The 13,768-nt window shown below is 45.4% G+C and overlaps 1 protein-coding gene across 11 annotated transcripts in view; it reads left to right on the top strand.

Annotated features, from left to right (window-relative positions):
• Positions 1–13,768, top strand: part of SORBS1 (sorbin and SH3 domain containing 1) — an 89,792-nt gene that overhangs the window by 63,508 nt on the left and 12,516 nt on the right. For 8 of the 11 annotated variants that reach the window (XM_082486082.1, XM_082486083.1, XM_082486086.1 and 5 more), the window contains 8 exons: positions 183–358; positions 4,189–4,274; positions 5,870–6,037; positions 7,482–7,528; positions 9,253–9,367; positions 9,475–9,600; positions 10,630–10,824; positions 12,707–13,438. In XM_082486082.1, the coding sequence (XP_082342208.1) occupies positions 183–358; positions 4,189–4,274; positions 5,870–6,037; positions 7,482–7,528; positions 9,253–9,367; positions 9,475–9,600; positions 10,630–10,824; positions 12,707–13,438 (1,645 nt within the window). Of the gene's footprint in view, positions 1–182; positions 359–1,945; positions 3,470–4,188; positions 4,275–5,869; positions 6,038–7,481; positions 7,529–9,252; positions 9,368–9,474; positions 9,601–10,629; positions 10,825–12,706; positions 13,439–13,768 lie in introns of all 11 variants that reach the window. The other 3 variants (XM_082486078.1, XM_082486087.1, XM_082486079.1) reach the window with 2 other exon arrangements.

Here is a 13,768-nt window from a genome sequence, read left to right as displayed (position 1 = left end):
CTATGGTAGTGCCAAACCTAGAACATTATCGCAATGTATTCATAACCTCTTCATTCAGCACCAATTCTTCATACACAGTCTATCCTGGGTTCACAAGTGTGGTTTTCTCTTGCTTTGCATGAAGCTCTCAGCAAACAGAAGTGACCTACTGGTGTCCCTCCCCCCTTTTGTGTGCTTTCCAGCTCCACGTATTCACCCAACTACCATGCAGTGAAGAGGGAGTCAGAACCAGCACTGGGGGACCCTGCTGGCTTGGAGAATGAAAGGCAGATTTACAAGAGCGTGCTGGAAGGTGGAGATATTCCATTCCAGGGGCTGAGTGGTCTCAAGCGACCTTCTAGCTCTGCTTCCACAAAAGGTAGGTGATCAGGGCACTAACCTCTTCTGCATTCCGCACGGCGTGTCAAAAGCCAGGTGATACGGGGAAAACTGCTGCAGAGTTTAGAGTCCCATTCAAGCCAGTTGAGGTTTTCTCTGTCCTTCCTCTTTGCCATCCCCAGTTTTCACTCCGTTTTTCTCTCAGACGACACTGGCCAATATTTTTCACAACCCCTTTACCTGATCCAGGTTCCTTTCCCAACAGGGACCAGGTCCCTCCATCCAGCACCTCAGCCACACCCCACACCCTCATGTTCTTCCTTGAGGCTGCTCAGGCTGGCCTTGCTATCCATCTGCTCCCACTGCCTTGCCATGCTAGAGCCCTTCCCCGCTTTTCTGCTCTTCCTGCTGCAGTATCTCAGCAGGCCACACCATCTCTGCTGGCCTGGCTACCCTGGTGTAGCCGGCCCCGTGTGCTCTACAGCCTCCTGCCCGCAAGGGGTGTGCAGAGAATGCATGGGACACTGAACCAGCAATGCCCTGCAGGCTCTGAGACAGCGAGGCAGCAGAGACCCGCTGCATCTCCTCCCCTTTCCTCCCCCCATTGTAGGCTCTCTAGAAGATTAGGACAAGGAAGAGCCTGACTCCCATCAGGGAGTTGTATGGGGGAATGTATCTCAGAGCCAACTTCAACCTAAAAATGGCTTGAGATGGGGAGAGGACTAAGGAAGGAATGCATTGGGTTTCTGAACTGCTCTCCCTAAAAATAGTACATCACACCAAAAAGGTCTCCGTCTTCCAGCTGTTTTTCAGCATTATGTCAAGCCTGTAGGGCAGGGAGTCAAACTGGATCTGAAAAAAAAAAAATCTGTTCAAACAGTTATTGTTCCCCAAACTGCAATTGAACTTGGATGGTTATTTTGACATTTGAATTTGAACTCAAATCAGAAACAGACCTAAAAACTGCAGTCTAAGCTGAACCCAGACTGGATCTGTCTTTAAAAAAAAATAATGTCCTGATCTGACTCCTTGATTGTTAAAGCAAACATGGCCAACCACATTGTCTGAAGGACACTCAGCTTATTCCTAGTATGGGGAATCTCTAAGTAGGCAGCTCTTGGGCAAGGCCAGCTGATGTGGCCTGCTTGTGTTCGCACAGTCAGCTGCTGATTGTCTTCTCCCTCCCAGGAATAAATTGTTTGGCAAGCACTGTGGTGAGACCATAGCAGGTGTGATTACAGGCCTGGTATTAAGCTGTTTCTGCAATGATAGTGCCTCTGCATTCTGGCTGACACCCTGATCCTGCCCAGGGTTCAGCTGCCCTTTTCCCTGGTGCCACAGCTTCCCTGGAAGCTGGTGATGCTTAGCACTTTTTAGGAGGATACCTTCAAAGTGCTCCAGATCTGCTTCTGGACAAGCCTCTCATTTTAGAGATGTTAGCAGCACTTCATCTACTCCTGTAAATGTGGCTTGTTGTGCAGTTTCTTCCTGCTTTTCTTTACATTTTGGAACTTTGTTTCTTTAAAGTGCGTTTTATGAAATCCAAGCATGTTCTTTCTCCTTTCTTAATAGCTTTCTAGCACTTAAGCTAACAGGTTGTATTTATTTTATTCTGCATGCTTACCAGTGGATCGTAAAGGTGGGAATGCTCATATGACTGCACCCTCTTCAGTTAATAGCCGAACCTTTAACGCTAGTCATACCGGTATGTTAGGTCACGCATGTAAACATAAGAAGCCCTTATCAGCTGCAAAAGCCTGCATTACTGAAATCCTCCCTTCTAAATTCAAACCCAAACTAGCAGCTCCAGCTGCTCTTGTGCAGGACAAGAAGGGTATCCTGCTGTCTCATGAGAAAGCTCAAAGCTGCGAAAACCTTCGTAGCTCCATTGCTTTGTTCGATAATAAAAAAGCTTTCATGGTAGACATAGGGGAAAGCATAGAAAACATGTTGATGAAGTCGAAGCAGGAGTATGCTATCAAATCTGGCAGTACCATGAGCCTGCAGGAGTATGGCACCAGCTCTAGGAGAGGCTACCTGCTCTCTGCCTCCAGGAAGAGCGGGATGGAGTTTACAATGCTGTACAAAGACATGCACCAGATCAACCGGTCCAGGATCAATTTAGGCACAGTCTCCTCCTGCAGCGTGAGGGATATTGCATCTCAGTTTGAGAATGAAGCAAAGGACAGGATGGAGCACAGCCTTAATCGAGAGGATTCAGAGCAGATCCCCAAACACACCGTTTCCTCCCGTATCAGTGCCTTTGAGCAACTGATCCAGAGGTCCCGATCAATGCCCTCGCTTGACTTTTCCACTGGACAAAACAAATTCACCACTTCTCTCCAGTCTAAAACTTGTCTGAGTTCTGCCTACTCTGCAGAGTTTCTTTTGGATTTGCCAAAAGCACACCAAGAAGAGAAGGATGCTGCCAGCTTGGCAGATAAATCCTCCCGCTCCTGCAGCAACATGGAGGACACTGCTTCGGATGTCAGTGACGCCATCCCTATGGACACGCTTTCAGCTTGCACGGATGAGGTAGATCTCCTCTCAAATGCATCCAATGACAGCGGCGGCAGCAGCAGCAGCAACCTCAATGGACCTCAGAAGCATAAAATCAACAGATGCAAAGGCGCATGCCCAGCTTCCTACACCCGGTTCACTACCATTCGAAGGCATGAGCAGCAGCAGGCTTCCAGGAACCCTGATTCCAAAGGGGATGTCTATGGGGACAGACACGTGCTCCCCAGAAACGTCTACCTAATGAGCCCACTACCCTTCCGATTGAGAAAGCCCTTCCAGCACAAATCCTGCAGGACTCCACCCCCAGACTGCTCGGGAAGCCCGGTAGTGGCCAGCCCTGAGAACCCAGACGACCCCATACAGCTGCAGGGGAGCGTAGGAGACAAGAGTCACCACTCCCAGCACCAGCTATGCTCCAGAAGCAGGCCTCTAGCCCCCAGGCGCCTGTCTTCCTTTGACATTTTGGAGAGGCTTAGCTACTTCCCCACCATGGGATCTAGCCGAGATAGCTTCATGGGCCGGGCTGACACTCCTGACTCCTTAAACAATGGGAACCCTGTTCCATATGCCCTCTGTCACAGCCTGGACACAAACAACAACCCGCAAAGTGAACTTGGGACGTACCTAGGAGGTGGCTTTTTGTGTTCTTTACCAGTATCCCTTCATCTGTCGTATTACTTTCCTTTCTCCTCCCCTTCCACAACCCTTGCATTTTTACCCCCCACCTTTGCATCCCCTGACTCTCTCTGTTTTTTCCCTTAGTGTGTCTAACGTCCTTTGCGTGTCTTGCTGAGCATTTTTGTTCAGGACTTGTTAACAGCTGCACTTCTGAGAAACGATTTCCGCTGCCTTTCTAATCACATCGGGTTCAGTTTGTCTCCCAAGCAACTTCGGGGATACAAGAACCTCAACATGAGATGTTTCTAGTTCTGTATCATTTGCACACATGGGAACATAAAACAAAACCCAGATGATTTGCTTTAAGGAGCAGTTTCTCAAGGTCTAGTGCGTGTGTGTGTATTAAACTTTCCTCAACAGTAAAATGCCAAATGATACTTTGATGGCAGCAAATCTTTTCTTCACAAAGTCCTTCTATGTCTTTACTCTTTCCTGTACTGTTATTTTCGCCCTGTTTTTGGATCTTTGTTCAGAAGTACAGCCCAAAAGGGAAAAAAATGAAAATGGATAAATTATCAACATCTGATTGGCAATTTGGTCAATGGGAATTGAGAATCCTTACTGTCAGAATGGAAACAAATTGTTTAAAAATATCGATTTTTTTTTTTTCCTTTCTGGTTATGCTAGATAAATCCATCTGTATTTTAACCTCCTTATGTTGTTTCGAAGTAGATTCAGAATCACCAAGGCATTTTGCACCAGTTGATTACATGGAAACTCCAGAAGAAATTATCCGCAGACGGCACGACGATAAAGAGGTAATGTCCTCCTTTAATAACTTTATGGTCTAGTAACAGTTGTAGCAGCTCCACATACAAGAAATATAGCATTCAGCCTTATATAAGGACAGCTTGTGTGTCTGTTGCTGTGTATATTGGAAGTTAGAGCAACAAGCTGGAACTAGTTTGTTTTAATTTTAATACTACCTCTGCCACTGATTTAATGTATAATATGTATTCCAGTTTAGCTTTTGTTTAAAAAGAGCCTGATAGGTCTTATCAATTACATGAAATGATATACGTGGGCTTTAAAGAATGTAAAAAGGTTGGAGATGTATGTGATAAGTGGTACAACACCCCAGTACTCACAGATAAAGTTGAAATAGTTATTCTATAAGTGAGTTAAGGTTTTATTGTTCTCCAAGCAAGCCACTTGAATCACTGTTAATCAAAGTGGTGAGAACAGTGTTTTTCTTGTGGGGATCCTCAGGTTATTTTAAGTTATTTTAAATATCCTCAGGATATTTTAAGTTATGCGAAAGTGTGAAGTTTCCCCCCAGTGCAAACTAGAATCCTTTATGATGTCTCAAGTTGACGACAGAATGTAGCGGTCCTTTTTGAAATGGCTGGGCAACACTGGGACAAGCCAAAATAACAGGACAGTCACATAGACTCTTCAGTGCTGGCTATATTCAAGCTGAGTAAAAAAAGTTATAAAGTCATTGCTTTCCAGGAAGCTGTTAATTTTCACTGCCTGGGAGGGAAAAAAAAAAAAAAAGTTGTATTTTTAGTGTTAACTTTCTGATTTCAAATAATGTTTGTGTGCTTTTAAATACTGTAAAACCTGCTTTTAATTCACATGTGAAAAATGTATTTTTGCTGTCTTCTCCGTGAAACAGTCAGTAATCCCCTGCCAAAATCCAGCAGAAAAACTCATGTAAAAGCAAAGCTGAATTCACTAAGACCTGCTGGCTTCAAATGCCTTAGCACAGAGCTGAACTCTTCAGCCTCAAGTTTGCCTCAAAAGGTAGAAGAATCCTTCTACCCAGGTACTCAAGAATGCATGTTTCCATTAGTGTGCCAGAGACTTCAGAAGTCCAAAATAATTATTTGGGGCTTATTTACTTTATTTTACAAAGAGTATTACATAAGCCCAAAGGAAGTATGGGAGAACCTGATACGTGAAGGTGGTTAGGCACTGTCCCAAGCTCCTTGCAAAGCTCGGGGGAGTTTGGTGCCTCGGAACGTACCTGTGGGGCTGATTCAGGTCTCTTGGAAGTCAATGAAAGAAACTCCTTGTTGTTCGAAGGGGGTTTGGATCAGCCCTCTGCAGTATCAGCAATCTTCCCAGAACCTGGCCAAAACTTAGAAAAACTCCTCGTTGACTTCCATCAGCTTTGGATCAGATCCTCTGTATGAGCTGGATTTTGGTTATGCCATATTGGTGATGTATTTTCTGTGCTTGCAAAATGAAAGGGTATTGCGTAGTTAGTAGAATCAGTATTTTATGTTGCACTGTAAAATCCTAGCCATTTGCTGGGACCTCAGAAATTTTATTTGAGTCACATTTATGGCAGCTTTTGAACACCTTTAACTAGATGATTTACTGCCCATTTTATGCAATTTTATGGCAGAAACTTTTAGAGGACCAGAGACGGCTTAAACGTGAGCAAGAAGAAGCTGATATTGCAGCTAGAAGGCACACAGGGGTTATTCCAACGCACCATCAATTTATCACTAATGAGCGATTTGGGGACCTCCTAAATGTAGACGATACAGCAAAGAGGAAATCTGGGTCAGAGGTCTGTTTTAGTTACCTCAGTTTGCTGCTTGACCCAAAGCAATATTTGCCTCTCACAATGTTGTGCTTTAGGCCGACATTAGCTCTTCAGAGAATGTCGTTTGTTTTTTTTTCCACCTTCCCCTTTCCCATTCTGGCTTCATTTAGATCTGCTTTGACTCTTGTGCCTGGTAAATTAATTGATATCTCTATACCAAGCTGCATATATTAAAGCATGCCTGCTGAGAATTGCTGGTGCACATCTGTGATGCATGCCTTTAAATATCAGCTACTTTTAGTGAATCAAAGGCATTCTACATCTTTTGCATCATATTGCTACATTGTCTTCTTGTCTGTGCCTTATGCTTAGAAACTTCATGTCTTGTTGATCCTGGCCATGTGAGTGTCTCATAGTTTTTTCTTCCATATAGATTGTTTCTTCTCTTCTTGAAAGATGCTTAATGTTCTTTAGAAACAACTGGAAAAAGTCTTAGCATGTTTCACTGCGTACGACCTGGTCAGTCTTTCTGAAAGAGGCAAAGGAGGAGGTAGACGATTTTCCCGTGAGCCTAAGGCACTTTTCCAAGGGCTGGATGGTAGTCCAGGTGTCCTGGCCAAATGCCTTTTCCTGCCTTAGGGATTGCTTCTGGGACTCTTGACAGCGGCTCTGTCTCCCCAGAGGTGCTGCACTGTGGCGGTGGGTGAGGTGGTCACCGTGTGGGATGGAGTACCCTTATCTGCCCTTTATGTACTTTTAAATGGTCTGGTGCCACGTGAGTGTGGCTACTTCTTATTTTATGCTCTATTACCAAAATGACTTTAAAATTGTCTGAATATTTTGTGGCCGTTCAGCCAAGTAAATCAAGCTTTAAAGCCCAAGCCTGCTGTCAACGTCCTCTTTGGCTTTATAGCCACTGAAGACGTTTTTTTAGACGCGTGCTTAATTTATTAATATTTCCTCCTCACCTTTGTCTCTTTCCTGCCAATTCATACAGAGTACATGGGTCACATTGCAGGATTCAGCAGGGCCAGGTAATAATCAGTAAGAGACACATCAAATAAAATCCTACTGTTTTTTTCCCAGCTAGTAAATTTTGCTTTTCCATTCACATGTCAAGGGAAATTTGGTCCCAGAGCCCCAGTAACTATAGTTACTGGAGCAGCTTTCATTCAACAGGCTTTGTCACATTTAAAAGTTTACTGCTGTTAAATCCATTTCCTGTAGAGCTCTTAATTACTGTTAGACCAGAAATTGGCACTTTTTGCCCTGGTGGGAGAGACCCATCCAGCATATTTGGATTATAGTACCAGTTGCACACAAGCTTGTAGCAGAATACCTGCATTCACTTTCTTCCCCAGACTAATGTTAGCTATAGAAGAGTTTGGGTGCTTTTCCTCAGAAGAGGGTTGAAAGCCTAATTATTATTTTAATGTGTTGTTTTGGTTTTTTTTTTTTTGATCTCTAGATGAGACCTGCTAGAGCCAAGTTTGACTTTAAAGCACAGACGTTAAAGTGAGTACAGCCTTGAGTATTCTTCCTCTACTTTTTCCCCTAGGGTGCAGCACTTATGAAGTGTTGTGCAATTGGATTCATGTTTTGGGGGCGTCTTTCCAGCAGCTCAAAGCAAACGTGTCCATTGTAAGGCAGGGAAAAGTAATATGAATCTTGCAGGTCGTAGCCTTTAAAGGACCTTTAGGAAAATGTCGTCTTTCTCAGTGCATCTGTATCCCATGTGATTTTTGGGGCAAACCCGCCTTCTTCACTGGAAGAAGTAAGTGCTCTGCTCTGAGGGTGGGTGGAGCCACAGGAGAGCGCTTTGGCTGATGTTCCTGCTCGTACCTTGTGAGCAGGACAGCTGAGTGAGACCTTTTGGCAGCAGCTCTGTTACTGTTCTTGTGCTGGAGGTGGAAGGGATTCCCCTGCGTGACATCCCCGATTGCGCTCGTTTAGGAGCTGGAAGAACTGTTTTAGTAGCTCGCTGTGTAAATATGCCATAAAGATGGTCAGAAGAACATAGATATGCAGAACAGCAGCATCCTGTTCACTGTGCTAAGCATAGCCCAAGGTCAGCAAGGGACTTAAACCAGATACCTGTCTTTAAGCATGTAGGTGGGCCCTTGACTGAGGATTTTCCCGATTTCAGGACCTGTAGGAGTACAGACCAGTCTCTGCTCCCCTGGCATCTGTGGATACACCAGCGGGTATTTCTGGTGGCCTTGTTGCACCTCTGAGCCCTGTTGTGGTCCCTCAGGTGAATCACACAGCGCTACCTGTTGTTTTTGGGGAACACTTCTGTGAAGAGGCCTGGACGGCCTTTCCCTCTGCATGAGGCTGGAGCAGCTCTCATTTTAACATTGCTAGGGAGGGAAGAAAGAAGAACAGAATTCAGTGAAGGACCTGCTGTTTTTCTTCTCAGGTGCCAATGTCCTGAGAATATTTTGTTATATGTTCTATAGGTGATGATTTGTAAGGATTTACAAAGCATCTCCTTAGCACCTGTAATAAAACTGAGGCAGATGTAAGGTGTAACTGTTGTGTCCCTCGAGCAGAACATATCAGGATGCCAGACAAAAGTAAAGGAGAGCTTCTGAAAATCGTGTTAGTAAAGGCTGGGTTGGCTGTTTTCCCGTGGGGACCCAAGTAGTAGGTTTATGAGCCTAGTACAAGTTGCCACAGTGGGAGTTCCTCAAGCTGCAGACATTCATCATTTTAGCACTGAAAACTGTAGATTGAAATCCCAGTTGTTAGCCCAGGTGAGATCAGTGGTTGCGCAACCATGGGCTGACCAGAAGTGTAATTGTTGCAGGATCAACACTGGCGTGTGAGGGGGTTCACCTAATCAGCAAACCAGCTTCTATTAAAATCGTGTATCTCTTTGGAAGGGACTTGTGACGTGACCTGTTTCAAAACAGGAATTGAGCACTGCTCACCATGTCTGACATGGAAAGCAGTCAGTGGCATGTTTTGCTTGAGCTTGACCCCATTGCTGCTGGAGGGTGTGTGATTCGTAGGGTCCTCATAGGCCAGCCTTTTGAGAGGATGCCCAAAGAGCAAGAGAGTCCCTGAACATCATGATATGAACAGGGTAATTCTCAACATGTAGTTTTCACTTTGGTTAGAGCATGATTTGTATCAACAGAGCTGATGCAGACCTTGATACCTAGGGGTTGCTGGACAGCAAAAGAACATGCCTGTTCTCCAGTGAAGTTCTGATGGGGTGCTTGTGTTGTTAACAGGGAACTTCCTCTGCAAAAAGGAGATATTGTTTACATTTACAAGCAGATTGACCAGAACTGGTATGAAGGCGAACACCATGGCAGAGTTGGCATCTTCCCACGATCATACATAGAGGTAGCTGCTTTCCTTGCAGGTGTTCTCTTTGCCCACTCCCTTTCGGCCAGTGACCAGTTTGTGGGCTTTTTGTATGTGACTCATTTGATTCTGTTTGTTCATTCTAGCTCCTCCCACCAGCTGAGAAAGCTCAGCCTAAAAAGCCATCACCGTTGCAAGTATTGGAATATGGAGATGCTATTGCTAAGTTCAACTTCAACGGGGATACCCAAGTGGAAATGTCCTTCAGAAAGGTAGGACTTTTGTTGTGCGATGAATTGAATCCAGACAAATGATGAAGTTTTTTAACACTAGTAACCTGCAATTTCCAAATGAAAGCTCCAATAAGATGAACTCCTTATTCAGGAAGGATTCCTTCTCATCACCCGTGGTTTTACTCCATAGTCATTATGTAGTGCATTGCAGTGAGAGCTTTGCAGGTAGGCTGAATCAAGAAATGCCAATTGCCTCCTTATGGCTAGCTGAGAAGATGTGGTGAGCACAAGTGCTGGAAGCCTAGCTCTTCAAGGCAAATTAAATATTTGGTGACATGTCTCCAGTCTGATCCTCTCCAGTGGAGATGCACACAGTCACATGAGAATGGTGATATAGAAAAGAAGGAAACAGGGTTCACCTTCCTTCATATTAGAAGTCAAATCATTGAGCACCAGCAAGGGAGGTTCTGTGGTATTGAAGTGACTGCCTAGACCTGACTCTGGAGAGTGAAGGGATAGGAATGGGTTGTGTAATGGCTGTTCAGAGCAAAGTCAGCCAGCTTTCTGTTTTGATGCTCAGATTAGATCTTGTTTGTCTTCTCTTTTAATTATACATGAAGGTGGGGCTTGCAGTTTATATTAAGGTTCTGGAAGTCACTTCATTTGTCAGCAAAACAGGAGAGAGCATAGAGAGACCTAGTTTAAACTGCAGACCTGTGTACTGTCTGTACACCTCATACCCCTGAGAGTCTCATGGCCAGCCTGAAACTGCTGGTTTCCATTATTTTCACTGGCTTTAGCAAGTAGGGTCTTGAAAATGTGAAGTGAGCATAACTGAGTCTGCAGACAGCCCAAATCAGCATCAGAAGATCTGCATTTCCTCCTCCTCTGAACTTAAGAATATCATTCCCACGCAGAGGTTAGGGTTAGGACCACATAACTGGGCGACAGGGGAGGCTGAGAGCGACTGATTGTTTTAAGTCAACTGCAGCAAGATTAAAAATGTAATCTGTTTTGGAATGATGAAATATGTTAAAGTCAGGACTACCTTACTGTTCCTTCTCATAGGGTGAAAGGATCACGTTGATTCGGCGAGTGGATGAGAATTGGTATGAAGGAAAAATCTCTGGCACCAATCGCCAAGGCATCTTCCCTGTCACTTACGTGGAGGTGCTCAAACGGCCAGTGGTCAAGAATGCCATCGACTATCCTGACCCACCAATGTCCCTCTCCCCTAACCGCAGCATGACAGCTTCACCACAGGTATTTGGACTAGATGCAGCCAGTCGCAGCACCTTGCAGAACAGAGGGATGTTGCCATTGCTGTGCAAGAAGCAACAGCTGAAAAAAGCTGTAGCTAAGACTAGTGTTTTGCCCAGTAAAAGCCATATGCTCCCCGCAGTATGCTGCAACTGCAGGAAAAGGTGATGTTTCATTTACCAGAAAGGTTAATGAACGGGTCATTTGGGGATTTGGAGACTCAGCTCTTCATCTCTGATCTGTAGCTTGAATTCAGGCCAGGTTGAAAGGGCTACAGTTCACAGCCATCTGAACAAATTTCACTGACAGAGATGGAATGAAGTGGTGATCCAGCTCCTCCTGAGTGCATATTTATACTTTACAGATCTTCACTGTGATGAGTGAATTCTTTATTTTGACTATTAAAAGGGCATCACAGATTGTAGTCTGTAGGAGTTATGTTGATCCCAGTCAGCTTGAATCAAGCTGTATACTTACTCCTAAATGTTACAGCTCGCAGCCAAGGTTTTGGGAGACAGGGTCAGGAGAGTGGCCTGTATTATTTGAAATTGGTGCTAAATGAACTCAGGGTTTGAAAGCAGGTCAGTCTGGGATCTTCCATGAATCTTAGATTCACTATAAACCATACTGAAATTCAAACTAGAAATCGAATTGGCAGCAGGTAATTGTATGGGGATCTCAGAATGTTTGCCATGGAAAACGTATCAGGGAGGCAGTGAGTCTCTAAATCCCTTTGTTTTGCTCTCATCCTGCAAATACTCATGCTTGAAGGTCAGCATACATGTCTGGGTCACAGCCGCGAGGTTCTAGTGCATCTCCCTCTCACCCACAGGACAGAGGCGAGGTCAAGACTGCAAGGAACAAAAGTGGAGAATGGGGCTTGGGAGGAAGGGATATACAGGACAGAACGGATGGGAAAGCCTGCTGTGGCTCATGCCTCTGTCTGGATCTTCCCTAAAAGGACCGTTTACATTCTTAGCCACTGTAAAGAGGAAAGACTTGTTGCTTGTCAAAGTGTACCTCAGCTGAGCTTTTCTGTTTGAGCTTGGCAGTTTCTCCATAGCTGTGGCCTGTATTCCACCAGCTCTCTCTGCAAGCTTCTCCCTTTGATGGAAGGGATTGTATTCACCCTTTTTTGGTTTCCTTTGCTATTCTTTTGATTCCTCCCCTAGCAAATCAATTCTCTCCCTTACTTTTTTGCCTAACTTGGCAGAGGACTGAGAAACTCTCTGATCAGCAGCTGATCTCACTGATGTCACTGGTGGTAATAGCTAAGGGCAGAACTCAGTCGTGTGTTCCGCCTTTATAAACCAGGACCTACTTTAATCTCCTAAAGACCAAAGAGCCACAGCTGGCTTTTTTGATCGCTTTCTCCTCCACAGCTTCAGCAATGCAATTTTCTTGAGGAGCAGGCATTGCTCATGCTAGAGTTGGATAAAGTCAAAATTAATTGCAGCAGTGAATTCCAACTGGGTCCACAGTGTGAGTTGCTGGAGCACCAGCTATTCGTGCCAGGCCAGTCAAATGCTGCATGCTGCCATCATGGCTGGTGGCTTCACCTGCTCCCTGAGGGACTTAGGGCATATGGTATGAAGTCTAAGGTCTTGCACAAGATGTTTTGTGTCTGGGATTCTGGCAAAGGCTGGAGAAGAGTATTAGCAGCACAGATACAGATGGGACCCTGTGGTTGGAGTAGCTGTGGACAGCACATTCTCCAACACGGTGTACCTGTCTGCAGAAAACTTATGCACCATGCTTGGTCACAGATCTGCTCCTCTCCACGCTCGCTCTCTCCATTTACTTTTGCTCAGTCGTTTTGTATTTTCCTCTACTATTTTTTTTGTTCATTTCTTTCTTTTTCTCTCCTACTTTTGTCTCCTTCAAGTCTCCCAGCTCTGAGCTGCTCCATACACCAACTCCTCCGCCTTTGCCTTTCGCACGCCGCGCCTTATCTCCAGAGGTGCAGGCGGTCACATCCGAGTGGATTGCTCTGACCGTGGGAGTGTCTCCTAGCACCACTCCTGCCATAACTCCTCCATTGCCTCCTCCGCCTGAAGCCTCCCTCTCTCACACTGACTATCTCTCGCCTTCTGCTGCAGCCAGCCCTTCCCCCACGGTCAGCCTCCACCATTCTCATCACTCTGGCTCCTCGACTCCCAGGTCCATTAAATCCCCATTGCCCTCTTACTCATCCAGACCTCAGTCCTCTGCTCGCAGTTTCTGTCAGGCCACGCCGCAAAGCGAAGAAAAGTTTGTTGGCTCCCCTTCTCCCAGCGTGAGCTACTCAAATTCCCCTCGCTGGGCAGTGGAGAGCCCCGAAAGCGTCCTTGCAGAGCAGTATCAAGCTGCTCCAAGCAGCCAAGCCTGGCTCCAAAAGACTAGAGAGGGCAGCAGCAGCCCTGAGCAGGGTGCTCATGCTGGTCCCAAGATCTCTGTCGAGCGCTGCCTGAAACCATCCCAACTAGACATGCGTGCGAGCCCTGAAAAGAGACCTGTTGGTTCCTCTGAGGACAACCAGTTGTGTCAGGAGCTAATGGCTATTGTGCAGGGAGGTAAAACAGAGAAAAGAGGCGTGAGGAAAGGTGATTTGGGAAAGTTTCAAAGCGGGGAAAAGAAGGTACTTCTCCTGCATGTGTGTGTGCTGCTCTGAATCCCTGATTTTAACTGGTGTGTTGAGGTTTGTGTTGCTCTGCTGCCACACGTCATTTTCATGATCCTAACACGGTCTTCCAGGGGTCACCAGTGGCATTCACTGGATAGCACATCAAAAAGTTTTAGAAGAGGGCTCAGGAGAAGTGTAATGAAAATTTTTTTATAATAGATAATAACACAGGACTGACTCAATTGGTCATGTCTAATGAGGTGATTGTTCCAGATAGTGGCTGTTACCAGATGTGTCAGATGAAAGTATCACGTAGGCCTCATGCCCGTATACCTCACTGTGTAG

This window comes from Vanellus vanellus (assembly GCF_965231255.1).
Source record: "Vanellus vanellus genome assembly, chromosome: 7".
NCBI lineage: Eukaryota > Metazoa > Chordata > Aves > Charadriiformes > Charadriidae > Vanellus > Vanellus vanellus.
Note: the sequence above shows the minus strand (reverse complement) of the source record. Positions and strands in the feature narration are given on the sequence as shown.